This window comes from Hyperoodon ampullatus, assembly GCF_949752795.1.
Source record: "Hyperoodon ampullatus genome assembly, chromosome: 15".
Classification (NCBI taxonomy): domain Eukaryota; kingdom Metazoa; phylum Chordata; class Mammalia; order Artiodactyla; family Ziphiidae; genus Hyperoodon; species Hyperoodon ampullatus.
The window spans coordinates 19,229,150-19,256,380 of record NC_136928.1 but is presented as its reverse complement, the minus strand read 5'-3'; the positions used below and the strand labels follow the sequence as shown (position 1 = coordinate 19,256,380).

Below are 27,231 nucleotides of genomic sequence, written 5' to 3'. Positions count from 1 at the left end.
AAAAAAAAAAGAGGATCCTTCATCTGCAATCCGTTTTATAATTTTGGTAACAGCTTCATTGATCTGTAATCCACATACGATACATTTCAAAGTGTACAGTCTAATGGTTTTCAGTATATCCAGTTATGCAACCACCATCACAATTTTGGAACATTTTCACCACACCAAAAAGCAAGCCTGTGCCCTTTAGCTATTGTCCCCAATCCACACATTTCCCGCCCCTGCTTTCTGTCTGTAGATTTGCCTATTCTGGACTTTTCATACCGTATGAGCCCTCTTGTGTCTCACTGTTTTCTCTTAGTGCCTTCAGGGCTCGCCCGTGGTGTGGCATGTCGGTGTTTACTCCTTTTATTACAGCTGAAGCTATACTCCGGTGGGCATCCCCCAATTTATTCATTCATCACGTGATGAACATTTGGGTTTGCTTTCACTTTTTTTGGCTCTTTGGAACTGCTGTGAACAGTTGTGTACAGGTTCTGAGTGGATATGTTTTCATTTCCCTTTGATATATACCTAGGAGTGGAATTTCTGGGTAAAAATGGCAACTTTATGATTTAACTTTTTGAGGATCCACCAGACTTTTCCAAAATGGCTATGCCATTTCATATTCCCACCAGCAGTGTGTGAGGATTCTGATGTAATTGTATTTTTGTATATTTCAAGAACACTCATATGGTAACATGCTGCTTTCAGTTAAGTTTTCAATTTTTGTTAGAAGTATAGCGGTATGTGCTAATTACTGAAAAAAAAAATACCCTCAGTTTAAAGCAACTACTTGTTAATTCACCATCCAGAAATCTAAGTGTATTTATTTCTAGAATTCCGTATGTGTGCATACTTATATTTTAGTTGGACAGAATGGGATTTTTACCACACATACACTTTCCTAGGTCAGTATCAGCAATGTCCTGTGAATCTGTGTATCATTACAACATCTACAGACATCTGGGAAAGGCGTTACTGGTGTGTGATGTTTTCTTGAAGTGCACAGGGTTCACAGACCCTGGGAAGACCCTGCAGCCACCAGGCTGGGGGCTCCTAGCTTCACCTTTAGTTTTCTTACCTTAAAAGCTAAATTACTCTGTCAGTTTTGGTTAAGACACAATAATTTCTTCAATTTAATTTTTAATTTTTTTTTTTTTTTTTTAAAAAGCACTCACTGAAAATGACCGAGACAGCCAGTCACCATTGAAGAATCCTCTCTTGTCGACGTCAAGACCCCTGGTTTTTGGCAAGTCCAATGGTACATACCTCTTTTCATCATCTTCCATCAGGCACACCACTCACTGTTAAGGGCAGTGGATTTCACGGCTCTTCTTAGAATCTATTCCCTCCCGCCTGGGAGTGAACACTGAGACCACTGCTTTCAGAGGCCAGAAACCTTCCAAACTGCCTTCAACGCCACCACTTTATTCCTCTTCATCTTTCAGGGCTCCTCTTGTAGCAAGAGGTAACTCGGCTACCATCATGTTTGTGGCCACTTTTTGTAAAACAAGACTTCTGATCTCTGCTTTTCAGTTTGTACACGGAATTTGCTTAGTGGAATTCCTCATCCCCTCACCATTCCTTTCTACCTATTTTCCTTTTGCTTTCATGGAATTTACTTAGACTAAAGTATATATTGTTTCCTTTGTCTCAAGGTGATACAGTTGATTATCAGAAACAGCTGAAGCAGATGATTAAAGATTTAGCCAAAGAGAAAGACAAAACTGAGAAGGAGTTGCCCAAAATGAGCCAGGTATGGACTGTATTCTGTGCAGAGAATTCACCATTTTGCCGAGTGACTGGCTCAGAGGTAGGCTTTTTAATTCAGCTGCACCCCTCCCCCATTACCTCCAAAGCTATAATCAAAGAAAGATAACTTCTGGGAGCTGAACACTGTGATGTTTAAATGGGAAATATTTAAACTGTGATCCATTCAGCTGTCCAAATATTCAGAGCTCTTCGGGAGGCTGCCACACACTTCATTCTTTGAAGAGGTGTTTTTTTTTTTTTTTAATGAGAATCTAAAAAAAATTTGGCTCCACGCGGATCTTCGTTGTGGCACGTGGGATCTGGTTCCCTGACCAGGGATCGAACCTGGGCCCCCTGCGTTGGGAGTGTGGAGTCTCTTCAGGGACCTCCTGCACTGGTCCACCAGGGAAGTCCCTGAAATTTTTATATCAAATTCATTTACCCAGGTTGTGATGCAGATTTATTCCCTAGCGCGATGGAAGCTATTTGGGGGAACGTGTATACAGCATTCTTCATGTACTAGTGTACTCTTCCCGGTTTCTTGAAAATCACTGACTACATATTATACTGTCCTGATAAGGCTTCAAGTTGAAAACATCCCTTTATTATAGGACTTAAATCCCCTTAGTGGGGTTTTTTCATTTTGTTTTGTTTTTTTCCCACAAAACAAAGAAATGTTGCTCGACTCTGTTGAGTTGCTTTCAGATATTCTACTCTTTGGATATAAAGTCGGTTAAATCTCAGTGTTGTTTGTCAGTCATACCTCAGTTAACAATCATGGATGTTTCTCCCAGGTCATTAAACACTAAATTAGTAGCTCAACCTTTTTCCTATTCCTGGAGTAACTGTGCAGCTAAGTTCCACCTGAGGTACCTCTATCACACGACATAAAGATTCTCAGTTTGGGCAGGAGTATGTGTGTAGCTTGACAAAGCATCAGGCATCACCGTTCTACTTCATTTAATGGCCTTTAGTTGCTGCTTGGCATTCCCACCAGATTACCAAATCATCATTTCATTCAATCTTAATATTTAGGCTGTTTCCAACCTTTTGCTATAATAAACCCTAGCCTAAACATCCTTATAAACAAATCTCTGTGCACAGCTTTTGAATAATTAGTTGTCTTGCTGGGTTAAAGGGTCTAACACTTCTGTATAGACAGCACAAGTCTACATGTGTGCTGAAATCCCCTGGACTATTAATGGTGTGTCTTCAGAGTGGAAGGGCAGAGAATACCTCTTATTTTCTGCTTCAAAAAGTACTATGTGGTTTTTTTTCAAAGAACTAGGTATTAAGTTTGAAAAAAGCCCATGATATGCTTCTATTCTTGTTATGCTGCTACATGCAGACTTCTTTTTTCTCAATTCCAGAGAGAATTTATCCAGTTCTGTAAAACACTGTATAGCATGTTCCATGAAGATCCAGAAGAAAATGATTTGTATCAAGCCATCGCCACAGTCACCACCTTGCTGCTGCAGATCGGGGAGGTGGGGCAGCGAGGCAGCAGCTCTGGAAGCTGCTCCCAGGAAGGGGGGGAGGAGCCGCAGGCTTCGGTTCCTTCTCCTGAGCAGGACTCGGTTTTTGCCGACACCCACAATGGGAAGAGCCCCCGAGAGTCCCAGGCATTTCCTGAAGAGGCACGAGGGGACTGGACTGTCTCCCTTGAACATATTTTAGCTTCACTTCTGACTGAACAGTCACTAGTCAACTTTTTTGAAAAGCCACTGGACATTAAATCCAAACTTGAAAATGCCAAGATCAATCAGTACAGCCTCAAAACTTGTGAAATGAGCCGCCAATCGCAGCCTGAACTCAAGCTGAGTAGCCCGTAGCAGGACAGGGGTTGGCTGAGACCAGTCTCCATACCAAAGCACAGTCCAGGTTTGTGGGTTGTTAGCCCATAAATCTAGGTTTGTCTAGTTCATCGTGAGTACACTTTACAAGCTGGGCATCTGGATAAGCAACCTGACAGCCACAACTGTGGCCGGGGGAACTGATGCAACCCTCTAGCGTTTCTATTTATTCTTTAAGAGAATTCAGTTGGACACTGTCAGTGCTAGAGTGTCTCACATCAGTTCCCTTGATGCTATGACTTGCAACTTCACTGTTACCAGATTTGCTGTAAAGGGCACTTCTGCTGTGATGCTAGTATTTTGTTCTCAGATGGAATATAAGAAAGTCAAATGTATGATACTAACCCAGAGAGGAGAAAAGCCCAAGCACTCATCCTTCACCTCACATGGGCGGGATTGAGAATCAAGTTCACTTCCAAGATTTAAGAGCCACTATCTGTGCAATTGTATTTGGCTTTTTTGCACTAATTTCGTTTCAATGCTGGTAATTGAAACCATTTTAATATATTTGTTGTATTCACTTTGTGTCCTTCCAAAAAATGTGTACAAACCACGCTTTCAATGTCGGCCTCCAAGTTTTTTTAATAAGAAATTTTTGTATTGACTTGGTCTGTGTTTATATCTTTACTTACTTCAGTGTCTGAGGTCTGGACTGTGCCAGTGAATGGATAACCTGGAGAGTCCTCTGCCCCACCATGTTCACGGCGGAGAGTACACTACACTGCAGGTAGCCCCCAACCCCACTACTGTCATCACCAGGGCTTCAAAACGGGACCTCTTTCTGGCATTTAATTCGTATCAGTGGTACAAGCACTGATGAAATATGATCCCTGCAACAACTTGCTTTCAGGCTGAATTTAGCAGACTTTGTTAGCAACCTTTTAAGAAAGGTTACCCCTGAGCTTTTAACTCCATGTAAACCAGGACTAAAAACACCTCATGGGGCCACCACAAATAAGTGAGCTAAAAAGGAACTGTACATACTTCATTAAATCTAAGAATATTGAAAGTGTACCATTTTAGCAAGTTAAAAATGTGAAAAATGTGAAAAACAGCAATTAAGCTCTACATGCCAGTGCCTGGAGAAACGTTACCTTAGAATTCACAAAACACACATGTGAAAGCATTAACATCATACCCCCAATGTCCCAACCACCTGAACAGCCATTACCAAGCCAGGATGCCTTTCAAAACCACCTTAGAACACCTGCCTAGGCCCTGTGCGAATATTCAGAAACTCCAGGGAATGGGGAGAAGGGGCCCAGGCACAGTAGTTAGGAAACACTCTCCAAACACGCCTGTAACTGGGAACTGCTTCAAAATAGACAAGCCCATTTTACCTGCAACTAGAAAAGGAAAATCAAGATGCGAAGGCAGCTCTGTAACTTTATTGGACAATCAGCAGTTAGTTCTCATCCACATTAACTGTCTGTAGATCTGCAAAAGAAGACAGCCAGTCACCCTCCACAGCCACACCCACACACCCCATACTTTCACACTCCCAAGAACCTTTTCTTCAAAGGGTTTAGGTAAATGTTGCTACTCCACGTGACCTTTCACAACCCAGATAACACCTATTCTGTATCCTTTTGCATTTTCCCACACCGTGACACAATTTTAAAAAGGTTTACCGATTACGCCTGTAACTTACTTATATCCCTATTGGAAGGGATATAGGTGCACAATATTTGTTGAACAAATGAATTCAGGTTATAAAAAGGCTGAGGACGTAAAAAAAAAAAATCCAAACAGCTTTGTGGGATGAAGTAGAACTTACTTTTGAAAGTGGTGACAGGTACATAGGTAACCAACGTATAGAGCTTGTTTGGTGAATCTTCATCTTCATTCCGTTTTCTGGACAACCGCACACGGATACGGTATGGGACATTCCTGAAAAATAGAAAACGCTGGTGTCAGGGCGTACTAGTGTCAGTAGGCAGCCAGCTGCCACGCTGGGGCAGCACTGACTCTGCAGGCTATACTGAGCACGCGCAACTGTTGAAGGTTCAGCCCCCGCCTCACACACAACTCCTCCTCCCGGCTCAGCCAACCTCTCAGCAGCGTCGCAGGTGACTGCATCCCCTTCTTTTCTTGATCCAAGGACAGAAGGTGGCCTGAAACTTCTCTCGGCTCATGCGATACCACTCCTCCCCTATCTCAAGGGAGCTCACAGGCACCCACGCCAGCCTACTGCAGGGCTGAATCTCAGGTCCCTGTCACCACATCGGACTCCAATGTTAAGACACCCCCCGCCCCCCACTCGTCTTACACATTACCTAGTCCCCGCCAGCTCCACGCCCCGTGGCCGGTCCCACTTCCACCGTCCTCCACAGCAAAACCAGCCCCCTGCTTGTAAGCAGGTCTTAACCTCGGCACTACTGATACTTGGGCTGGATACTTGCTTTTGTGTATATGTGGGTGGCCTGCCTTGTGCGCGGTACAATGTTTAGCAGAATCTTTGACCCGTGACCACCCCCACTACTGACAACCAAAACGCCCGTCCCCCAGCAACTCTGCTCCAGCGGCTTCCCAGTACGTCCAGACAGAAATCCAAACGCCGTGCCCCCACCTACAAGATCTGTCCCCCGCCTAACTCTCCATCCTCACTGTTCTCAAGCCGTACAATCTGCTCCACCTTCACCAACCTCTGTCCCCAAGTCACGTGAAGTTTGTTCTCGCTTTGCGTGATGCTCTTACCTGACCCTCACACCGCTGGCCCCTACGTCATTTGGGTCTCAGTTCAAAGGGCTTCCCTGTAGATACTACCCCACTCTCTGAGTCAGTTATTTTCTTTATACCTCCATGTGCATTAGCTAGTGGAATTGTGAAAGTTCATCTTAAAACACAGACAACTTGAGTACCTTATTCCTTTGGCCCAGACAGCTTTGTTGAGCCTGGTGTCAATGCGTACATCTGGAGTTCCCATCTCCTTCATGGCAAATTTCCGGATTTCTTTGAGTGCCCGAGGGGCACGCTTCTTGAAACCCCTGAGATTCAAACATAAGTAAATAAATCAATTAAGTACAAAATTAAATGAAATACACAATATACCATGTCCTACTTTCATAAAACAAATCTAAGCCAAACCTTGAACAGGGCAGGAACAATTCTTTCCTCCACCCCTATGTGATGCCCAGCAACTACTCTAATACTTGGGACACAGAAGACACACGATCTACTTGCAGTAATGTAGAACAAGGACTTTGTATACGATCCTTAAGAGATGCTAATATATACACTGGCCAACCCTTTCCTGATAAAACAAAACACCCCCAAGGTCTAATACCATCTGCCAGGGAAAGTATAATCTAAGAATGATGTTAGAATAAGCTTGAACATAAAGTACACAACACTGAAGTAAATACAGTGTCCTCGGGTCAAAATATTATTAGATTATTTGCCACATCTTAAGACACGGGATTTAATGGTTCATTATTAACTTGGTCTATGCTTAAAGATCAGGGGTCTGAAAGGTACCAATTCCCTCTCAAGAAACACGATGAGGGCAACAGTTACTGCTTCGGATCTCTCGGCACGTGTTCGGCACCATTAACCTGTTGTTTAGATGAGGATACATAAACTCCTTTGAATTTCGTGCTTCCAGTTAAATACAAAACGTGAAAAAGCCGAAGTTTACCACCGGTGGAAATGGCCAAGCATTTGGATAAGCAAAGGTTATTCCAAGTGGGGCAGAGACCGAGGCTTACAGAGGCGTCCTCCCCCGCCCCAGGGCTGTGCCTGGCAGGAGGAGCCCCGTCAGTTACCACGTCCCCGCGCTCCCTCTGCTCTACCCCTCACCAGCCTCCTCGAACCCATCAGGCAAGCTCGCTTTGTTCACTTAAATATTTAACCACCTAGAAGTAAAAGGCACTAGAGACAACAGCAGTAGGTTTAACAGACAAAAGCCCGTTTCCCACGTAGTTGACACACGGAGTATGTGGGAAAAGAGGGAGCGTGAAGGGAGGAAGGGGGCTGCAGGTTTAAGGTAAGATGGCCACTGAGATACTGAAGTCCGGACCCAAAGATGATGAGGGCAGCTATTTATCTACCTAATAGAAAAGGCATTACGGCAGTGGAAAAAAGGTAAAACTAAAACCAAACTGCGAGCTTGAATCAGGTACTTGCCTGCTTTGATTAGGAAAGAAAGTGGCCAACCCATGTGGAATCATAGCAAGAACTTTGGCTTCTCATCTGAGTTAAGGTGGGAAGCCAGTGGGGGGCTTGAGAACAGCCCGGGTGTCTGGGGCTGGAAGAGGGAGCCAGGAGCTGGAGCCACTAACTGCAACCATCAAGAGAATGCTGGTGGGACCAGTGCGATCCGACTGGGGAAGGCAGAGCCAAGGAGACACACTCACCTGCCGGGAAGGCCACAGGGAAGTGGGAAGGTCGGGGGTGGAGACGGACGCTGGGAGTTTGGTTTGGGGCCACGTAAAAGTTTTGAGGTACCCATTTAAACACCCAAGTATACAGGTTAACAGCAGCTGGATACGCGAGACCCTAAAGCCAGTCGCTGTTACCAAGCATAGTTAGAGAGGGGCTGAGCCCTGGACTCTACGTTAAGAGGACCAGCTGTGAGGAACAACACACTAGACTGGGGAGCAGCAGCAGCTGCAGAAGCACGAAAACCACCACTGTGGGATCTTCGGAAGTAAAACGAAGAATGAACAAGGAACTGTCCATTCCTGCCCATCAGGTATGACCAAAGGTTTCAGGACCATGAAGGTCTTCACTTAGGGCTTTTATAACAACGCACAAAATGCCTGAAAAACTTGCCCACCCGCAATGGCTCACACCCACTCTTCTAATGTCCGCTTAACTGTGTGGCCTTTAGAACACCACCCCTTTCACCTTGTGACTTACTTGCCACCTGCAACTTGTCACCATTTTATATCTGGATGCTTGTCTAACTTCCCCTACTAAGTAAACCAGGAAGGCAGGCTCTTTGGTTCCTTGTTGAATCCAGAGCCCAAGACACAGTACGTGCCTACTATGGCCCCCCAATGAATATACGCACGGCCCCCAAATTAAGGGAGGGGAAGAGAACGTGGTTACAAGCAGCATCTATGCACAAAAAGGGCACTGGACTTCTGACGCCAAAGCCCCCAGAGACCCCACGTACACGACACTCCTTGGCTCACACATGGTCAACGCCCGGCGGGAAATGCCAGGCCCAGCGCGGACGCTGCTGCACATGTAACTCCCTCACAAAATCGGCTGTCCAGATACGAGACTGCCCAAGCAAGCGCAAGAAATTCTGCTCCACGGACTGGTGCCTGAATAAGAGTATTTTGCAGTGCAACACCTGCTATGAAAAATACCCCAAGTAACAGGATTCAAGAAGAGATCTGGTCTCCATTTACCACTAGTAAGCACCATGTGCAGAAAAAAGGGGAAGCTTCAGAAAAAAACCAAACCCCAGAGACGAAAACCAAGAACCAGCACGTTCGAAATCATTCCCAATATTCTTGTACCTCACAAATCCACAACCTCCAGGTGTCGCCTGCACAAACACTGCCCTATAACCCCACCGATACGCTCTTTCCTGGTCCCTCCAGCAGCTGCACTTCCGGCATTACAGCTTTATCCATGTTACTACGCATCTGTGGAGGTCAGCGAACTAAAGGAAGCCCATCGGAGTGTTCGTATTCTGGGCCGGGCACAGCTTTAGTTAACTGGTTACCTTTACTAAGGCCCAGACACATCGAAAAAGTTTGCTTCCCCTCACATACACATCTTTCACCCTTCAGGCCTGCCAAGGTGTAACTGCGAAGCAGAGTGAAATGATTTTATCATTACCGTATTTCCCCAAGTTGGCTCTCCCAGAAACCTAATCTGTGTAGGTATTAACCTCTGAGCATTACGCTTTAACCCCTGTAAGCCTTAAACAGGGTCCACGGAATACAGACAAGCTTTTGAAAAAATGCGTAATTTCTAGACCACACAGCATCCAGACGACTAGACTGACCCCAGGGACAACCAGACCGCCATCTCGGGAGCCCCCATCAGCAAGGCATCGACGACCGCAGGGGTACTCACACTCCATGGATGCGCTTGTGAATGTTGATGGTGTATTCTCTGGTCACCACCTCGTTGATGGCGGACCGGCCCTTCTTCTTCTCGCCGCCCTTCTTTGCGGGAGCCATCTAAGCCCAGACAAGGAGGCCCAGAGCGAGTGGGACAAACCCAAGCCAAGTCCTCCCTCCCGGCCCGGCCTCACGCAGCCGCCCTCGGAAAGGGTCCGGCCAGGCCCCTGAAGCCCCAGGTCTGGGCAAAATAAAGCCGGCCACCCCGCGCAGCCCAAGCATCCGCGTCCCTTAGGTGCCCCCGCCCCGGAAACCACTGCGGCCCGGGTTCCCCTAAGCTTGGCCACTCTCTCTCCCAGTCTCCGGGAGCCCTTAAATGCAGCGCAGATTCCCGTGCCCTCGGAACGCGGGGCCCCGGGCCCGGTCTGGAGAGAGCCCGCTGTCCTAGTCGGCACAATCCGGGACGAGGATGCCGCCGGATTCCTGCAGCCGGCACCCAGCGTACATACTCACCTTGCCCGGCCGGGGTTAGAAAGGAAGAGCGGGAGGGATTGTGGGAGAAGGAAAGCAGGGTCGCAAGTACAACTTCCGGGTCACCTGGAGGCGGGTGGAGGGGGCGGGTGAGAGGAGGGAAGAGGCGAGGCTGTGACGTAAGCGGCGCGCGCCGGGAGGGAAAAGCGAGCGGGCGTCGGGCGCGGGACCTGGAGCGTCGAGCTCTCTGCGCCTGGCTTCCTGCCGCGCGTCCCCGCCTCCTGCGCGCGAACGAGTGTGGGAGGGACTTGCGCCTCCGGTCTTACTCTTCAGAGGAAACCGGACCTTGGTCCCCAGGTGGAGGAGAGCAGGGCGGAGAGGGAAGTCGCTCTTCTGTTTTTCCCACTCGCTCAGTGATTCGTCCAGCGGTGTCTGACCCTGTGTTCCCGGCTGGAGGCCCGGAGATGACTGACGCGGCTGCCGCCCTGGAGGGGCTCCGGTCGGGCAGAGCGGGCTCGCGAGAAGGGCGTCCTCGCTGCCCGGACCGGGGAGCCTCTCGGGGTTGGGTGGGGGGCCGCGATCAGCCGCAGCGGGACCTGCGCTAGGGGCGAGGAGCGGGGCAGAGCAGAGGCCTGCACAAGAAGTGTTTCGAAATCAAAAGCGCCAGTTTGTAACTGACTATATGAAATGTCAATTTAGGAGACTGTTAGTAGTTGACAAAATCACCTTAGAAAGGGAGAGTAAAATACTATATACAGTCTATTATATTGGAGAAATCAATGTGATTTCATGACCTTAAAGAAACACCTGTTTTCGCTCTATCACAACAAAGTGGCCCAATAATAGCAATAGAAGCAGCACTTTTATCCAACACCTGATGTAAGATACGTACCTTGAGAATGAAAAGGGAGGAACCTGACGCCAGGAAGTCGGGTGTGAGTTGACAGACTACAGAGCCAAGTCGCGCGTCCCCAGGCCAAACCCACGGGTTCACAACTCTGGACCTTCAGTCTGCTGATCAGAAATTGCATTCTCTTTTGGAGGGGGTGAGGGCATGATGAGATCCTTAAACCTAGGGAGGTGTAAAAACTTTGCTGGGTGAGTTACTGAAACCCTAGAAAGGTATGTTAAAACCGGAGCGCTGAGAAGGTGTGAGCATGAGCATAGAGTAAAATACAAAACACGTTAAATCTGTGATATTCACATTTTGCAACCAGTTTTGATGTAAAGATCTCTCTCTCTCTCTCTCTCTCTCTCTCTATATATATATATATATATAGTGGATCCTTTTAGAACTTTTAAGAAAGCTTCTGTATCAGACTTGAGATTTTAATTCTTACAAGGGTTAATTATTTGTAATCTCTTTTCATAATTGGGGAAATTTGGGGGGTAAATTCCTAAATATTGACCCATTTGTTGTTTAAGTAGTATGTGATTAATAAGGGAAATGTTGACTATTTAATGGTTAAAAGAATGCTAATCGGTAAATTTATAAGATTAGTCAGTTGGACATTAAATGACTTACATTTAATGGTGACTATCTTTCCACGTACAAAATCCCCTCTGACAGAAAGGAATTTACCAGCGTGGAGGATAAAGTTTTTCAGTTTATGTCGATGGGTGGGGTCGTGGCTCCAGTGAAAGAGGTGGGGACTTCGGGAGGGGCAGATGGTTTTAAAGGAAGTTGAGTCACATAGTGAATTCAATTCAGGACCTTTTAAGTGTGTATAAAGTGGTAACCCAATATTGGAGTATATATTTTAAGGCCTGTATTATTTCAGTGAATGTGCTGACTGGTTACCCTGCTTCTCCCATAACTGGACATTGGCTGGTTAGGGAATAATTCTAAAGGAAATTTTTTTTTTCTTTCTGATGAGCTTTATTCACCCGGAAAAATAAAGCTGCTTCACAGATACCATAAGGCTGTATATTTCAGCTATTTAGTCGACCATGTTATGCATACAGAAGTATGCTATCGTTTGTACTATCGCATATAGGCATTGTGTGAAGTTCATACATCTGTGTCCAAAAAGCCACATATGTCATGTCTCTGGAGGATCCAAATTAGTTATTTGTCTAGGTTATTAAGGGATGACTTTAAAACCTTCAGGCTTCACATAAAGTGAAGAGAGAAACTGAAGCAATTTTCTACCCAACACCCACATTTTACCAGATAATTTTGGCAAGAGCCCAACACGTCATGACTTAGAATGATCTCATAGTTGATCAGTTCACCGTGTTGCCTGTATAAACAAAAATTTTAAATTAATTTAATGGACGTTAGTTGCCATTAGAGACAGAAGATACTACATTTAATTGAGTTAGTTTAAAATATTCTAAAATTTGGTGTATTCCAGAGTTCACATTTCAGTCACTTCTCATGAGCCAAGACTTTATAGTTTTCCAAATAGAAAGGTCATGGCTTTTCTCGAAACAGAACAGGATTGCAAAATAGTCTTCCATGGCTCACGGGCCTAGCCGCTCCGCGGCATGTGGGATCTTCCCGGACCAGGGCACAAACCCGTGTCCCTTGAATCGGCAGGCAGATTCTCAACGACTGCGCCACCAGAGAAGCCCGCAAAACAGTCTTTTAATGAGAAAAATTAAATGGATCAAAAGCTAAGGGATTAAAGTTCCCCTGATGTTATGTGGGTTTAAAGAAATATTACCCAATAAGAGTTTTCTGAGTTTATCCAGACTCTGAATATGTGTAAGGTTTAAGCAATACTAAATTAAATTAGTAGCGTGACATACTCCACCCTTTTCTAATGGCTTCCAGCTAGAAAATCCTAGGAAAACAAATACGCTGTTTCCATTTAAAAAGTTGTTCTACTTAGAAGTGCAGATTCTGACAGCCAATTAAAATACAAATTCTTTTACAGAAAAATCAGATCTGTAAACCTTTGAATTTACAAAACAGTTAAATTACAAAATAGGTAATCCAGTGTCACACAGACTTTTTGTTTTAAAAAGAGGGTTCCTTTAAAGAGTAAACGATCCTAATATATGCAAAATATTTAGACTTACCTGTTTTCAGGAATATTGCAGTTGTGTGAATAATAAAACTCCTTTTGATGTAGTTACCTGGCAGCCTCTGATGCCACTGAAAACTGATCCTGGCCAGTGAACGGAGAGGAGTTTCCCCTATTTTACAGGGAAGCAGGTAGAAGCACAGAACTCCTGTGATGGAGCAAGGAAAGGAACTTAGTTCTCTTGGGCCAATGCTTGTAGAAAGGGCTCTGCTGAGCATGGCCATGTCAGTGATTCTCAATCACGGTGTGCCAGGGCACCCTCACTCCAGTGTGCTGAAGCCTCATGGAAAAGGGGGGGATGTCTGCTATTGCTGTATCTCCCCCGTCCACATGACGTGGGTACACATCTCCCACACAGACACACAAACCCTGGGCACATCACTGATACCTAAGTGCTAGCAGGCAGAGCCCATGCAACTCCAGCCCAGGTGAGTTTAATTATGGGCTATGCCTGCTTTGGTGGATAACAGCTTGGCCATCTCCATGGATTACCTGTGTCTCTAAGGTGGAGATGTTTCCAGGAACTTCTGGTTCTGTCACTTTGTTTTGCTGTCATTTCTACAGTAAACTGGTGTTTTCTTCTGGCACAATCTCTCAAATGAAGATCAGGATCCCGACAGGCTGAAGCACATGTTGAAGTCAAATAACCTAAGGTCATTACCCGGCTTACTTGTTGCTTGCTCCCGCCTTTTCCATATCTTTGATTATCCTTAAAAACATCTTGAAATTAAAAAAAAAAAGTTTATTGATGAAAAGATGTATGCGTGCATCTAGAACAAGGGACAGAAACTGCCTCCAAAGGAAATCATACAAATTTGTTAATTTATTACAAAATGTCCACTCACAGAAATACACAAGAAAACTTTTATCCTCTTATATTTGGGAAAGGAACTGGTGTCTCAGATACAAAATAATTTACACATAATCCATACAATTTTATTTTATATAGAAATAGGTCCTTATTACAACAGCTGTACAATTCACTACACTTCATCTTATAATTACATAAAATCTTTTCTTTAGAAACATCTCAACATAACAAAACATACAAAAAAAGCAAAGTGCATTTTGAAAAGGAAAATCCAATCCTCGGTCTTATCAGGAAAGATATGTAGAAAGATGCAGCATTCTCATTCCAAGGGCCAGCACGTGATGGGGCTTCCTGGGGACCTGCCGCTCCACAGACCCCTCTGGCTGGTAAAACCTTCCCAGTCCTCAAGTCCTCAACTAGAATTCCAGAACGTCAGCTGCGGGATTGTGCTTTGCTTTGAGTCCGCCTTCGTGGTTGTAATCGCCGAAGTAAACAGGAAACAGTCCAGTGTTATATTCGGGGGCAAAAAAACCCACCCAAAACCAAACCAAACCAAACCAAACCCCACCGGAACGGTGTGGGGTGAAAAGCCTTATTCCATTAGGGTCAGGCCGGAGGGTGTGGCGCTGCAGCCTGGTGACTGACCACCAGCTTTGCCATCTGATCGGTGGGCTGTTTTTGTTACTGGGGTCTCCAAATGAAGTCATGAGAGGAGACCGTATTTTTAAGAAAAGAAGGTGCCTAAGTTATCTCCTTGTGCAGCTGTGCAAATTAAAACAGAAGCAATCATCTAAAAATAACGAAAAAATCATCTCTTTATTCTCTCTCTTCAACAAATCCCTGACCCGGTGCTTCTCCAATGCAGAGGAAAGAGAGTCAAGAGAGCGCAGGCCAATGAGCACGTGCGCACGGGCGGCAGCGGTGGGAGTGACCGGCGCGCTCCGGGGGCGGGGGCAGGATGCAGCGAGATGAGCCGTCACTAAGGTGAACTAAGTGATGCACTCCCGTGGGGACCGCGGTCCCTTCCAGGTATGGCTGTAGACTGTGGCCGTAAAGTGCAGGGACAGGGAAACACGGCCGGTGTCCCTGCCCACTTCCATGGGCCGGCCGCTGTGCTCAGACGTGGTCGCCATTCAGGAGCTCTGAAACGGATGCGGTGCGCACGAAAGCCGGGGTGTCCTTTAAATTCTTCTCCCCAACTCCCTGGCCATCCCCCCCAATGACCGTCCATTGGTTAAAGCTGATGTGACCCAACTGAGGCGCCAGGGCACTACCGGGGTAGCTGCTGGAGGCCTGAGGACTCAGACAGGCTGCTGAGCCTTCGGGGAGGGCGCGAGGGTGCGGGAGGTGGGTAGCCCAGGGTCTCTGGCTGCTGCGAGTAGGTGGAGAGGCGGAGCGAGTCCTGCGGGTCACTGTGCAAAGAGGTTGGTGCCTGCACCTGGAAAGAAAGGAAACGGCTCCAGGGGAGGTTCTGCGCTTCAGGGACTCCTCCCCCAATGGCTGGGGCGGTGATGTGGTCAGAATAAAGACCCTCCTCCCCGGCCGGGGCCTGGGGGAGTGCCAGGCGGGGAGAGAGGAAGCTGAGGCTCTGCCAGAGGGGTGCGAATTCTGAAGCCCAGCTCTCTGCCAGCGCTAGGGGTTCCTCCTGGCCCAGCGGCCGGGCCTGGGCTGCCGGGGAACGGTTTCCTGAGCACGTGCTCCACGTCGCCTGTGGGTTTTGGGATGTTGGAACCTGAGACCACACGCACATAATGGATGGGGCAGCATCCGAGCCCGCGTGCCGTCTGCCTACTTTTCACCGGTGGCCCCTGATTCCAGAACTACTTCCAAATACTACCACTGGCCGGCATCCACCAGGAAGCATCCTAATTTGCAGCTCAGAACCTTCAACTGGTCAAACGTTAACTCTGGATCCTTCCATCTCACCTCCCACGGTCCCCCCATCCATGAAATCTCCCCTCTGCCAAGCGATCTGGTCTGTCCTGCTTCCCAAGCCACCCAGGCATGGCTGCTCCCCCACTCCGGCTCAGGCTGCCTCACCTGCTGGAACACTGTCCCCTCCGCCCCCACTCAGCCATCCCCCAGTTGGAGCATCCCCCCGCCCCCGTCCCTTCTCCACCAGGGCCTCTCCCCGCCCCCACCCCTCTTTTTTTTTTGGCCAAGCCGGCAGCATGTCATGCAGGGATCTTAGTTTCCCGAGCGGGGACTGAACCTGTGCCCCTGGCAGTGGCAGCGCGGAGTCGTAACCACTGGACCGCCAGGCCACCCTAGCCACAGTGCTCCACCCACACAGACCCAGGCCTGGGCGCCCTCTGCGATGTCCCCTGTCCCCCTGCGCTCAAGGCCCCTGAGCGCCCTTTGTACCCTGCGCCCTGCCAACGCATCTGTCACTCCCGATGAAGGAATATATGGGCGGCCTCTAACTCGCCCCCAGACGCTCCCTGCCTTCTCACACCCCATCATTTCCCAGCCCAGATCCCTTGGGGGTCCTGCGGGCTGACGGAACAGGCAAAGCTGACGTCTTGAGTTGACTCCCACTAGGCCTGGAGTCAGGGAGATTTGAACACTATACCATCGTTGAGCAGCTTTGGAATTCAATTACATTCTAGACCTCAAGGAAGACTCTGCACCGCAGTCACCTTGCTCAGCCCCCTATGGCTTTGAAGGGGCCCAAGTTGGGGGTGGGGTGCGGTTAGGGGCTGGAGGCCGGGGAGGAGGCCCCACGTGCCAGGGCCGGGCTGGGACAGGAAGGGGCACCCGGGCAAGTGCGGGAGGGAAGGCCAGAGCCCCAGCAGACATTTCTGTCCCATCTGAAGCCCCAGCCACTGGCTCTCCCCTCCTTCCTGCCAGTGTACGTGGCACTTGCTGGAAGAAGTGACCACGAGGAAACATGCCCCCCATTCTCCTGGACAGCCCCAATTCCATGCAACGTCATCTCATTCATTTATAGGAAGTTTGATGAATCTTTAAACATGATTTAATTTTATATTTGTATGAGACTCTGCAATATAAACACACTAACAAGTCCAACAAACATAGCAATCAGTGTCTGATTTTTGCTCTAAAAACTCCAGACACCATAATAAAAATTACTTTTAAAAAAACGGACCTTTTTAGCACATAACCACATGAGGCATAAGAGCTGCTTCTAAATTTCTCACACTGTATATACACAGACTTTACCAACTTTGAGCATTATAAACTTTAGAAACTATGAAGATTCAACTATGAATCTGTCTGGGGCTTATTTTGATACTGAGGACCAGAGCCCTACTGAAAGCCCGGGAGGGAGGGCCTGTCAGGCCTGGGCTGGGGGCTCGGCCCTGTCTCCCCCGCCCCGGGTGCAGCCCGGCCCCACCTGCAGGAAGCACGGAGGCTGCTGCTGGGTCTGCGCGGGCTTCAGGGGCGACGGCTGGGAGGTGGGGAAGTGGGGGTGAAGCCCCATCAGCAGGACAGGGGTCGAGGCGCTGCTGGTGGTGGTGTGCACGTCTGGGTTTGGACACACGGCCTGGCTCTGTGGATACCTGTTCGGTGACACGTAAGAAAGACCTTTAAAAAAAAACGCTATTGACATGACACCAAGAACATGGGCAAAAAGAGGAAAAAGAGACAGAGTGGATTTCATCACAATTGAAGACTTGTGTGCGTCACTCTATCCATGCAGGGAAAAGGCTGCCAGAAAAACCTTTGCAAATCATATATCTAATAAGAGGTTGACATCCAGACTATAAATACAACTCCTACAACTCAGCCATCACAACAAACGCAAACAACCTGATTAAAAAATGGGCAAAGGGCTTGAACAGACAGCGCTGTAAAGAAAAGCTACAAATGGCCAATCAGCACGTGAAGAGATGTTCGATAGCATTCGTCATCAGGGAAATGGAAATCAAAATCAAAATGAGACACCGCTTCACACCCATTACAATGCTACTATGAGAAAAACCAGAACAGAACAAGTGTTGGCAAGGATGTGGAGAAACTGGAACCCTTGTGCACTGTTGGTGGGAGTGTAAAATGGTACAGCTGCTGTGCAAAACAGTACGAAGTTTCCTCAGAAAATTAAACTTAGCATTACCATCCGATCCAGCAATTCCACCTCTGGGTATATGCCCCCAAAAAGTGAAGGTAGGAACTAAAACAGATATTTGTACATCCATGATCATAGCAGCATTTTTTACAATAACCAAAAAGTGGAAGCAACCCAAGTGTCTGTCGATGGGTGATGGATAAACAAAACGTGCTCTATACAGACAGTGGACCATTATTCAGCCTTAGAAAGGAAGGAAATTCTGTCACGTGCTACGACATGGGTGAGCCTTGAGGACATTATACTGAGTGAAATAAGCCCATCACAAGATACAAATACTGTACGATTCCACTTAGATGAGGTACCTAGAAGAGACAAGTTCATAGAGACAGAAGGCAGATGGGCGGGTGCCAGGCACTGGGGGAAGAGCGAATGGGGAATTAGGCTTTAATGGGGACAGAGCTTCAGTTTCAGATGATGAAAAAGTTCTAAAGATGCAGTGGTGATGGCTGCACAACAGTGTGCATGTACTTAATGCCACTGAACTATACACTCAAAAATGGTAAATTTCATGTTATGTAGAATATACTTTTTTTTTTTTTTTTTTTTTTAAAGAAAGAGTAGTTAATGAAAACGGTCCAATAACAAGGGGAAGGCTGTTTGGGAAAGCTCTGGAGGAGCCCAGACCCGGAACAGATATTTAAAGACACTACAGAGAAGTCCATTTAGCATTATATTTTTAGAAATGTTATATCTCTGCATGGGTCATTGGTAACAGGCATTGGGGATTCCAGAATTCCCCTGAAGGGGCCTCTGTGTGTGGCAGGCAGACCCTGACCCGTCCTAGAAGATGGAGTGTTAGGTCACGCCTGGAAGAGAAGGTGGGGAAGGTATAAATTATTGGCTTGACCGAAAATGGCAGTTTTCCTCTAGAGTTCCCAGAGGAAAGAAGTAACAGTTTTGCCTAGTTCACTGCATTTTAAGCATCTCTGGACAGCGATGTCACAAGACTCTTTTGTTTCCACTTATTTGGATCACTTGGAAAGAACAGTCAGAAACCAAAACCAACATTCCCCGCACCCCCTGTCTGATCGAGAGCATCACCAGAGAACCTGAAGGTGGCTTCCCCGCAGTGCCCAGCCCCTGCCCGCCTCTACCATCATAGGGTTTTCACGGATGTAGGTACAGGCCCCAACCCTCAGAAGACGCAGTAACCATCCAATGTTACTATTTTTGCTGGCTGAAGGAGGGCACAGGAGGAAGGAAGCGGAGGGGACGGCCCCAGGGGATGGCTGCAAGGCCCTCGCATGGGGCGCGGAGACCTCATCAGCTAGCGCTGTCCCCGGGAACTTCTGACACAAAATAAACCAGTGTTTTTACGACAATGGTGTCTGCTTCATTTCAAAGGGCTAGAAACTATTTTCCAATAGCTTTTCAAGTATTCCCTCCTCTGTCTTCAGTAACCTCTGTCCCTAATAATTCAACGGCAAAGCAAAGCTGCTTCTTCGGGTCCCGAGGGTTGCAAGCAAAGAGCCCGGGGGAGAAGAGAGAGAGAAGCTTGCATGTCTGCGAGGGCAGGAGAGTCCCACATCTGCAGGGGGTTCCAGTCCCCGGCACGGCACCGGAACCACACCACAGAGCAGGTGAGCTGGGTGTGCCCGTGGAATTTGCCAGCATCTGCCGGTCAGCTGGGGCTGCGGGAGTGCCCTCGGGAAGGCGGGGAAGGCTCCATTTACCTGGGACGTTACCACTTAGACCTGCAAAGATCGGAAGCTGGTGACAAACTTGACGTATAACTAATAGTTTCCTCTGGGTCCCGTTCTCAGCATGGGATGCCGACACAGTTTTCTCTCCCGCCATGGGGAATGGAGAAAGAATAGCTGAGAGGAGGAGTCCTTTCGAAGGGGGTGGACCCTGCCTGTAGTGCCAGGCTCACAAGGGGTGCAGCTGGTCCAGGCAGGTGAAACCCTGGCAGCCTGAGACCGCTCGGTGTGGCTCTCTTCCTCCCCCCGCCCCCGGGCCACCTACCTGACTTGCCGTCCAGGCCTGCTGACCTCTGAGGGCCGCCTCGCGTCACAGGGCCCGGGCATCATGGGCTGGATGGGCTGACTCAGCAGCAGCCTTCGAGCAGAGGAAGAAATAAACGGGCAGCTTCGATCAGTGCCCACGCTGCAGGCCCACAGGCTGACCCAGCGCCTGCCCAGCTTGCCTGCGCCCTTTCTGGCTGACCCGGATCCCCACTGGGCCTGCTCCGTCCTCAGAGGATCCTTGAGGCAGCAGGTCGCTTCCTCTGGCCATCAAGACCCTAGCCCTGTCCTGCTGCTTCCTGAGCTGAGATCAGCTGCAGAGGCTTTAGAGGCTAATGGTCTGAACTTTGCCTCCATCTCCAGCAGGAAGAAGACCAGAAACGAATGGTATAAAACTACATCTCAGTTATCTTTCCAACAAGGACAGTGTCCGCACCTGAGCTGCCGATCGTGGCTGAAGTCCGGGCTGGGCTGGCCCTGGCTGGCCTCCTGGGAGGTGGAAGCAGGCGTGGTCAGGCTCAGAGCCGGCGGGAGCACAGCAGAGGTGCTGCTGAACTGGGGTGTCAGGCTGTTCCCCTGCATCATCTGCGGGCTTCTCAATGGCTTTGGACCCTGGAGCAGCCATTGCAGCGAGAAAGGTAAACCTTCAAGTCAACTCAGGTATCACCTCCCCAGAACCTCTGTCTTTTACCCACTTTGGCCTTTGCACTCGCTTAGGACCCAATGACTATTGACTGAGCTGTGAACTTGTCTTTCCCGTTGGATTGTAAGCATCTCAAGGGTTCTTTAAATCCTTTGGGGCTAGGACAGTGCCGGGCTTGCGGCAGGCAAGCAACCAACGTGCATTGAACGGAACTAGGAACTACTTTCTGCTTCACAGATTCCACTCCCGACTCGTGGATCTCCTTGCTGACTCTCTAAGTCACCAGGCCCACCCCTGCCCCAGGGCCTTTGCACTTCCTCTACGTGGAATGCTCTTCTCCTTGATACCAGTATGCCTCCTTCTGATACCAGTATGCCTCCTTCTCTCACCGGCTCAGTTCCTTGCTCGCATATTACCTTCTCAGTGAATCTCCAGCCCTTTGCCCACCTTCCCCAGCCGTCTCACATCACCAATTGTCACACTGTTAATTGTCCCTTGTTTGTTTCTCTCTCTCCCCACTTGGATCAGAGATTTTTTTCCATTTCTCTTTTGTTCACTGCAGCCCCTCAGTGCTCAGGACTTAGTGCCTGGCATGCATTTGTTGAGTGAAATTGTAAATGAATGAGGGAATGAGCTTGCATGTGCTTTTGCTTTTTGGGTTTTCCACTCTGTTTCACTAACACCATTAATATGATGGTACCGCCACATTCTCAGAGCTTTTACAAAATCTTTGAACATGGTGTAAATCCTACCTCAGTTTTTTTCTTCTCCAGAATGTTCTTGGCTAGTCTCATCCATTAATTTTCCTGTTAACCTTTAGAACCAAAAGGCTGCATTTTAAAGTAAAATCCTTAAATCTGGGTGAAGATGGAGGAACTCTCGTATACATAGACTTCTCCATATTTTATTGTACATCAATGTTTATGTCCCAGAACTCCTGCTAGACTAGAAACTCCTTGGGGTCAAGGACAGCTCTCATTTATCTTTGCTCCCCTGGGAGCCCAGCAGATGTCACTGAATCCATGTGAATATAAGAGGCTTCAGGAGAGGCTGTATCCTGCCTTCCAAGCTGTGATCATCTGGAAACGAGGGCTCAGAACTTCTCGATTCCATTGGATTCAGTGTCTTTGACTGATGGGTCACCCTGTCAGACTGCAAGGTCACTGGTGGCTTGTAGTAAGTGGTAATGGCTGTGAGGATGGGGCTCAGCAGGGAATCTGGGGGACTGGGAGAAGCTTGCTGGCCCTGGGGAAAGGGATGATGAACAGAAGTGGATAACTGTGCTCTCACACTGATAATGGCTAAAACCAGCAGTCGGTGATGGGCACCAAGGACATGCATGTGGGGACGTGTGGCTTTCAGCGTGCATGTCTGGGATGGCCATATCCACCTCCAGCCCAGCTCAGGATCAGAGCTGAAAGTTTCAGCTGCATGATACCTCTTTTTTTTTTTTTTTTAAATAAAGTTGTTCCTTTTATTTATTTATTTGTTCCCCCTGCACCGCACGGCTTGCGGGATCTTAGTTCCCCAACTAGGGATCGAACCTGCACCCTCGGCAGTGAAAGCACGAAAGCGTGGAGTACTAACAATTGGACTGCCAGGGAATTCCCTGCATGATACCTTTAAGGTATTTTAATATACTGATAAAACAGAGAAGGAAACCAATAGAACTTGGGGCTTCCAAGTGACAAAATAAAGAAAAGAAAAACCCCACCATCATCATCCAGCTCCGGTCATAGGGGAAGTAGGTTTCTGGTTCACGAAGACTGGTCTGCGGGTGGCAAGGACTGAGTCTGGAGACGAGCATGTTTACCTGGGTTGATATCACACTCGAGTCTCTGAGCAGGTGCTGGCTTGTGACCTGGGCAGAGGCCATCTGCCCCAGAAGCTGAGGGCTGGCCGCGAGCGGGGGCTGGGGGCCTGGGCCCGACCTCTGCTGGAGCTGCTGCTGAGCCTCGGGCCGCTGGGCACTGCTGAAGCTCAGGGATACATCTGGCTGCTGCAGAAACATCTGGAAGCAGAAGCAAAACGCTTTTTAGGCTGGGATCACAGTGCCTTCACAGGCCTGCACCTTCTTTGTATGGCCTGTCCACGGCAAGATGGCAGGTTTCTCGCTCTCTCTGACCTGCCTGGGGAGGTTCACCCACTGGACTGAGTGCCTGGGATGCCACCAGCAGAGTGCATGGCCCGGAGAGGGGAAGTGGGTCAGACGGATGCTGACCCTGCCCTCAAGAAGTTTCCGGTTGAGCGACTGGGGTTCTAACAGTGTGAAAGATGCTGAGACCCAGATATGTCACTTGATATGCTTGCTTAGTCTGGGTTGGCTTATCCATTTCTTATTAGAAGGAAACACATCTTGTGAATGGAGGGAATGATGCAATCACAGTGGCAGAGGGTTGGCTGACCAGTGGTGTGGGGCGCATCGTCCTGGCAGTAGGACCTGTGCCTGGTCTTGAACCTCTGACCGTGACCATGGTCTGTACCCATCCTACGATTAGCATCTTCCACCCCAGCTTCCAGCTGAGAGGGCAGATCTGCTCTGGTTAATTAGTTGCCTCTGCATTCCCAGGAAAGCAAATAAATCCAAAGGATGACATAACATCAAGTCCATGTACTTTAAGATGATGTTTAAGAATACGTTTTTGGGGCTTCCCTGGTGGCATGGCGCAGTGGTTGAGAGTTCGCCTGCCGATGCAGGGGACACGGGTTCGTGCCCCGGTCCGGGAAGATCCCACATGCCGCGGAGCGGCTGGGCCCGTGAGCCATGGCCGCTGAGCCTGTGCGTCCGGAGCCTGTGCTCCGCAACGGGAGAGGCCACAGCAGTGAGAGGCCCACGTACTGCAAAAAAAAAAAAAAAAAAAAGAATACGTTTTACAATCACCATACTAATCTCTATTTGTTATCTAAGATGTCTCAGACAGTCAACAGGCTGCGATATATCAGCCTGGTTGTTTTAATGGGAAAGGTTTAAGAGAATTTGATCAAGTTTATAAAGAGTGTGTAAGTGGTTCTGAGAACCTTGATCCACCTCGTTTATAAGTTTGGTGTATTCAATTTAAAAGAATTCCTTAAGTGCCCACAAAGATTTTACTTCTTAGGTTTATAAGTCTGCCTTGTTAGGTACGTGAAATGTTTGAAAGGTTCAGATACATTAAATTTGTAAGTTAATGGCTTTAGTAGAGAATGTTGATTATTTACCATTTGTTAAATTTATAAACTGATTGAACGTGAACAAACACAAGTAAAAGCATTGCTATTTTCAGCCAAATCAGTAGATGTGGAAATAAAATATAATCTGTGAATTGATGCTAAAGGCTTAAGAAAAACAACTTCAGTAATTTCAATAATAATTTAAACCTAAGACCTGTAGCTAGGTCTTTTAACAAAAGCTCCTCTTGGGCATTAAAAACTGGTATTATCTGTATCAGATTCTTGACAAGCAGTGTTCCTCTCCATTTTAGGCCCTTAGCTTTGACGGCTAAGGCTCTCTCCTTCCGAGCATCTGGAGCTTTAACCTCGATTCCTGTACTCAGTGTAGCATAACCTCATACCCAGTATGGAACTGACATGCCGACATCTCCTGAGTGACAGAGTGGCTTTGGAACAACAGATGTGAAATCACGCCAGGCCGTTAGTTAGTTCAAGCATCCGCTCCGTAGGGGGTGTCAAGTCATCTCCCAGAGACCCGAGCGAGGCTCCCATCTAGTGCCCCTCCTGCCACACCACTAGGTCTCCCTACTTTCCTTCATACCCCACCCCCACCAGAAAAGCCTGCAGTTTTTTTGTTTGTTTGTTTGTTTTTTTGCGGTACGCGGGCCCCTCACTGCCGCGGCCTCTCCCGTTGAGGAGCACAGGCTCCAGACGCGCAGGCTCAGCGGCCATGGCTCACGGGCCCAGCCGCTCCGCGGCATGTGGGATCTTCCCGGATCAGGGCACGAACTCGTGTCCCCTGCATCGGCAGGCAGACTCTCAACCACTGCGCCACCAGGGAAGCCCAAGCCTGCAGTTTTGAATGAGGGCTCTCTGTCACTTTAGAAGTGAAGAAGAATGTTCTGGGTCTTCATCCTCTCAGATCCAACACCCAAACCTTTAGGATTAATTCCTTATTCAATCTCAGCGACCTGGCTTGTTTAGAGCACACAGGGTAATTTACACTTCAGCAAAAACCCAATATTCAAACTAAATAACATGCATTTTTCTGGCGGGATACAATTTACCTTCTAATTAGAGTTCATATAAATGCAAACTTTATGCATGACAGGCAGTATAATCTAGCTTAAATCGGACAGACTTTAGTTCAAATTCCAACCCCACTATGTACTAGTGGTATGACCTTGGGCAATTTTCAAAACTTTTCAAAGTCACTGTTAGTTTCCTCACTAACAAAACAGTGACATTAACAGCACATACCTCATAAAAGATTAAATGGGATTTATGCTGAGGCATAGTACTAAGTGCTCAATAAATGTTAGATAATAACAATACTACTAAAATAAAAAAGAAGCTCCTTTTGTTCCTTTGCCTCTCTGGGCATATAAAAACTATCTGAGGAATGAATAGAATAAATAAATGAATCAACAGATAGATGACGCTTTTGCTCAAAGAAGGGAAACTGTTTATGCTTGTGTTATGGCAGAGATTGCTTGGTCTGCTACTCTGTCCCAGTGATGTATGCTCTCGGAGGGCAGAAACCCTGTCCTGTGTGTCTCTGTATCCCCACAGTACCTAATCAAGGGCGGGGTACATACTGGGTGTCTGCCAGATGGAAGGATGGAGGGGTGTGTGGGTGTGTGGGTGTGTGGATGGATGGATGGATGGATGGATGGATGATAGATGGATGGTGGATGGATGGCGAATGGATAGAGGGATGGAAGGAAAGGTGGAAGGATGGATTAAAGAACCAATCAAAGACACCATTGTCACAGGTGTCTTTCTCGGTATTTCTTTTAACCGCCAGTAGAGGACGCGAATGCTCTCTCAAAAATAAATTAAGAAGCAACCTCCCACGGACACAAGGGGTGACAACTTTTCAACAGAACAGCTCTCTATGTAGCGCCCTTCATGACCCCATCTAGGGGCAAACACAACACCCTGAGAACCTCTCCCTCATAACCCAATCTTTTTTGGAAAAAAAAATCATACTTAGCAAGCATCTCAGGCACACATAGTATAGTCTCAATGAAAGCTCCGAGCCATGGACCGACCAGGTAGCAAAGTCCGCTGAACTTGGGATAACGGACTTGGGCGGGGGGAGGGGCGGGGGGGATCGCCACTGGGTACGCATTCCCGCCTCTGCTTTAGCGACGGTAAAGGAGGACTTATAGCTTAGGAAGGTGACTTCGTAACTAGGCTCTGGGGTCAGTTTTATAGAAAGCACGAGAAAAACAGTTCCCTAATTCAAGTGGAAAAAGTCATCAGAGGAGGAAAATACTTCTCATTTTCCAGAACAAACCAATCCTACGCTCACGTATGGTTTGTCATTGTTCTTATATGCTTAGCTTTACAAATACTTATTATTACAGAGCATTTCAGAAGTACCGAAAACAGATATTGTATAATGAAGTCCCATGTGTCAACACTAGGCTTCAGCAATTATCAACGTTTTGCTCTTATTTAATCTATCCCCCGACTTGTCTCGGAGGGAGGAGTGGAGTAATTTTTACTTGCTTACCCTTTATGCTTGACTCACTTTTTTTTTTTTTTTTAATGTCACATTTTGGCTAAACATTTCAGAACGTATTTCTTTAAATCCTTAGACTTGCAAAAATACATGAAGAAAGACTCCTTGAGGAATCGTTCCCTGGTTTGACTATCTGTGGATTTCCAAGTTCATTGGAAAATTCCACCGCAAAGATAAGGTCACAGGGAAGAAACCAGGAGAGGTACACGCAGGAGGCTTGGTTCCCACGTCATCCCTTACAAAGCTCAGGTGCTAGACGTTGGGGGTCAACAAAGTGCACTGTCAGGAGGAAGAAAAGCAATAACCCTTCATGTCAAGGACTGAAAGAGATAGCCCTGTGTCCCGGTTATTTAAGAGTTCAGCTTTAAAGTTGAAAATAGAAAAGTCCCTGCCGTGAGGCGGCTGTTTATCCGCCTACCTTGCTTTTAGCAGCTTCTCGCTCAGGGTTCCCTCCCTGTTACTGTAAAAATTCCATTCAAGTAATTGGAGTCAGGAGTTCTAGCCATCGGACCCTGGATCAGTGAGAAAATAAGACTGCTGGGAACGGATAAGTAACAAGGGACTGACACCTTGATGACTCCATGCGTTTTCACCTCAATGCTGCAGTCTTGTCCCTAGACAGTTTCGGGGTGTCGCTGAGGAGGTGGGCGGGGTGAAGGGCTGTGGGCTGGGAGCACGGCTGTGGGCGGGGCTTGGTGCCCAGGGCTCTGCGCAGGCGCACCTGACTGGGTTTCCCTGCCTTGGGGAGGGGAGGGGAGGGGAGCGGCCCCGCTGGACAGAGACGGCTGCTTGGGGTCCCTGGGCTTCTGGAGAGCCCTCCGGGAGCGCCTATGGGGGCCCAGGCAGGCAGGATGGCCGGCTGTAGGCGTCTCCAGGCTGCCTAACACCTCTGCACTATCCTGCGTTCATCTCCGCTCAGGGCTGCGC

The 27,231-nt window shown here is 47.9% G+C and overlaps 3 protein-coding genes across 5 annotated transcripts in view; 1 reads left to right on the top strand and 2 right to left on the bottom strand.

Moving 5' to 3' along the window:
- TBC1D8 (TBC1 domain family member 8) overlaps positions 1-3,566 on the top strand; it is a gene marked incomplete at both ends in the record, with an annotated part of 130,340 nt that extends 126,774 nt beyond the window's left edge. Inside the window, 3 exons of one of the 2 annotated variants that reach the window (XM_079720754.1) lie at positions 1,154-1,243; positions 1,641-1,738; positions 3,105-3,566. In XM_079720754.1, the coding sequence (XP_079576880.1) occupies positions 1,154-1,243; positions 1,641-1,738; positions 3,105-3,566 (650 nt within the window). Of the gene's footprint in view, positions 1-1,153; positions 1,244-1,640; positions 1,863-3,104 lie in introns of those variants that run through there. The other variant, XM_079720755.1, reaches the window with a different exon arrangement.
- Positions 3,567-4,953: 1,387 nt separating this feature from the next.
- Positions 4,954-10,150, bottom strand: RPL31 (ribosomal protein L31). Its single transcript, XM_079720756.1, has 5 exons — positions 10,124-10,150; positions 9,624-9,730; positions 6,449-6,574; positions 5,365-5,477; positions 4,954-5,024 (listed from the first exon to the last, which is right to left on the bottom strand). Exons 2-5 carry the CDS (start codon positions 9,728-9,730, stop codon positions 4,993-4,995), a joined length of 378 nt encoding a protein of 125 aa, XP_079576882.1. The 5' UTR covers positions 10,124-10,150; the 3' UTR covers positions 4,954-4,992.
- Positions 10,151-15,194: 5,044 nt separating this feature from the next.
- NPAS2 (neuronal PAS domain protein 2) overlaps positions 15,195-27,231 on the bottom strand; it is a gene marked incomplete at its 3' end in the record, with an annotated part of 111,868 nt that continues 99,831 nt past the window's right edge. Inside the window, exons 16-20 of one of the 2 annotated variants that reach the window (XM_079721378.1) lie at positions 22,438-22,635; positions 20,418-20,593; positions 19,983-20,075; positions 17,283-17,448; positions 15,195-15,356 (exon numbers count right to left, since the gene is read on the bottom strand). In XM_079721378.1, coding sequence (XP_079577504.1) covers positions 15,195-15,356; positions 17,283-17,448; positions 19,983-20,075; positions 20,418-20,593; positions 22,438-22,635 — 795 coding nt within the window. Of the gene's footprint in view, positions 15,363-17,282; positions 17,449-19,982; positions 20,076-20,417; positions 20,594-22,437; positions 22,636-27,231 lie in introns of both variants that reach the window. The other variant, XM_079721377.1, reaches the window with a different exon arrangement.

What these genes read in the sequence shown, in the direction of transcription:
- RPL31 (XM_079720756.1), bottom strand. Translation starts at nt 9,730, where the DNA reads ATGGCTCCCGCAAAGAAGGGCGGCGAGAAGAAGAAGGGCCGGTCCGCC. An exon ending in GTCTGGGCCAAAGGAATAAG is followed by an intron (nt 5,478 to 6,448) that starts GTACTCAAGTTG and finishes TCTATTTTTCAG; the next exon opens with GAATGTCCCATACCGTATCC. An exon ending in ACCTGTCACCACTTTCAAAA is followed by an intron (nt 5,025 to 5,364) that starts GTAAGTTCTACT and finishes CTTCTTTTGCAG; the next exon opens with ATCTACAGACAGTTAATGTG.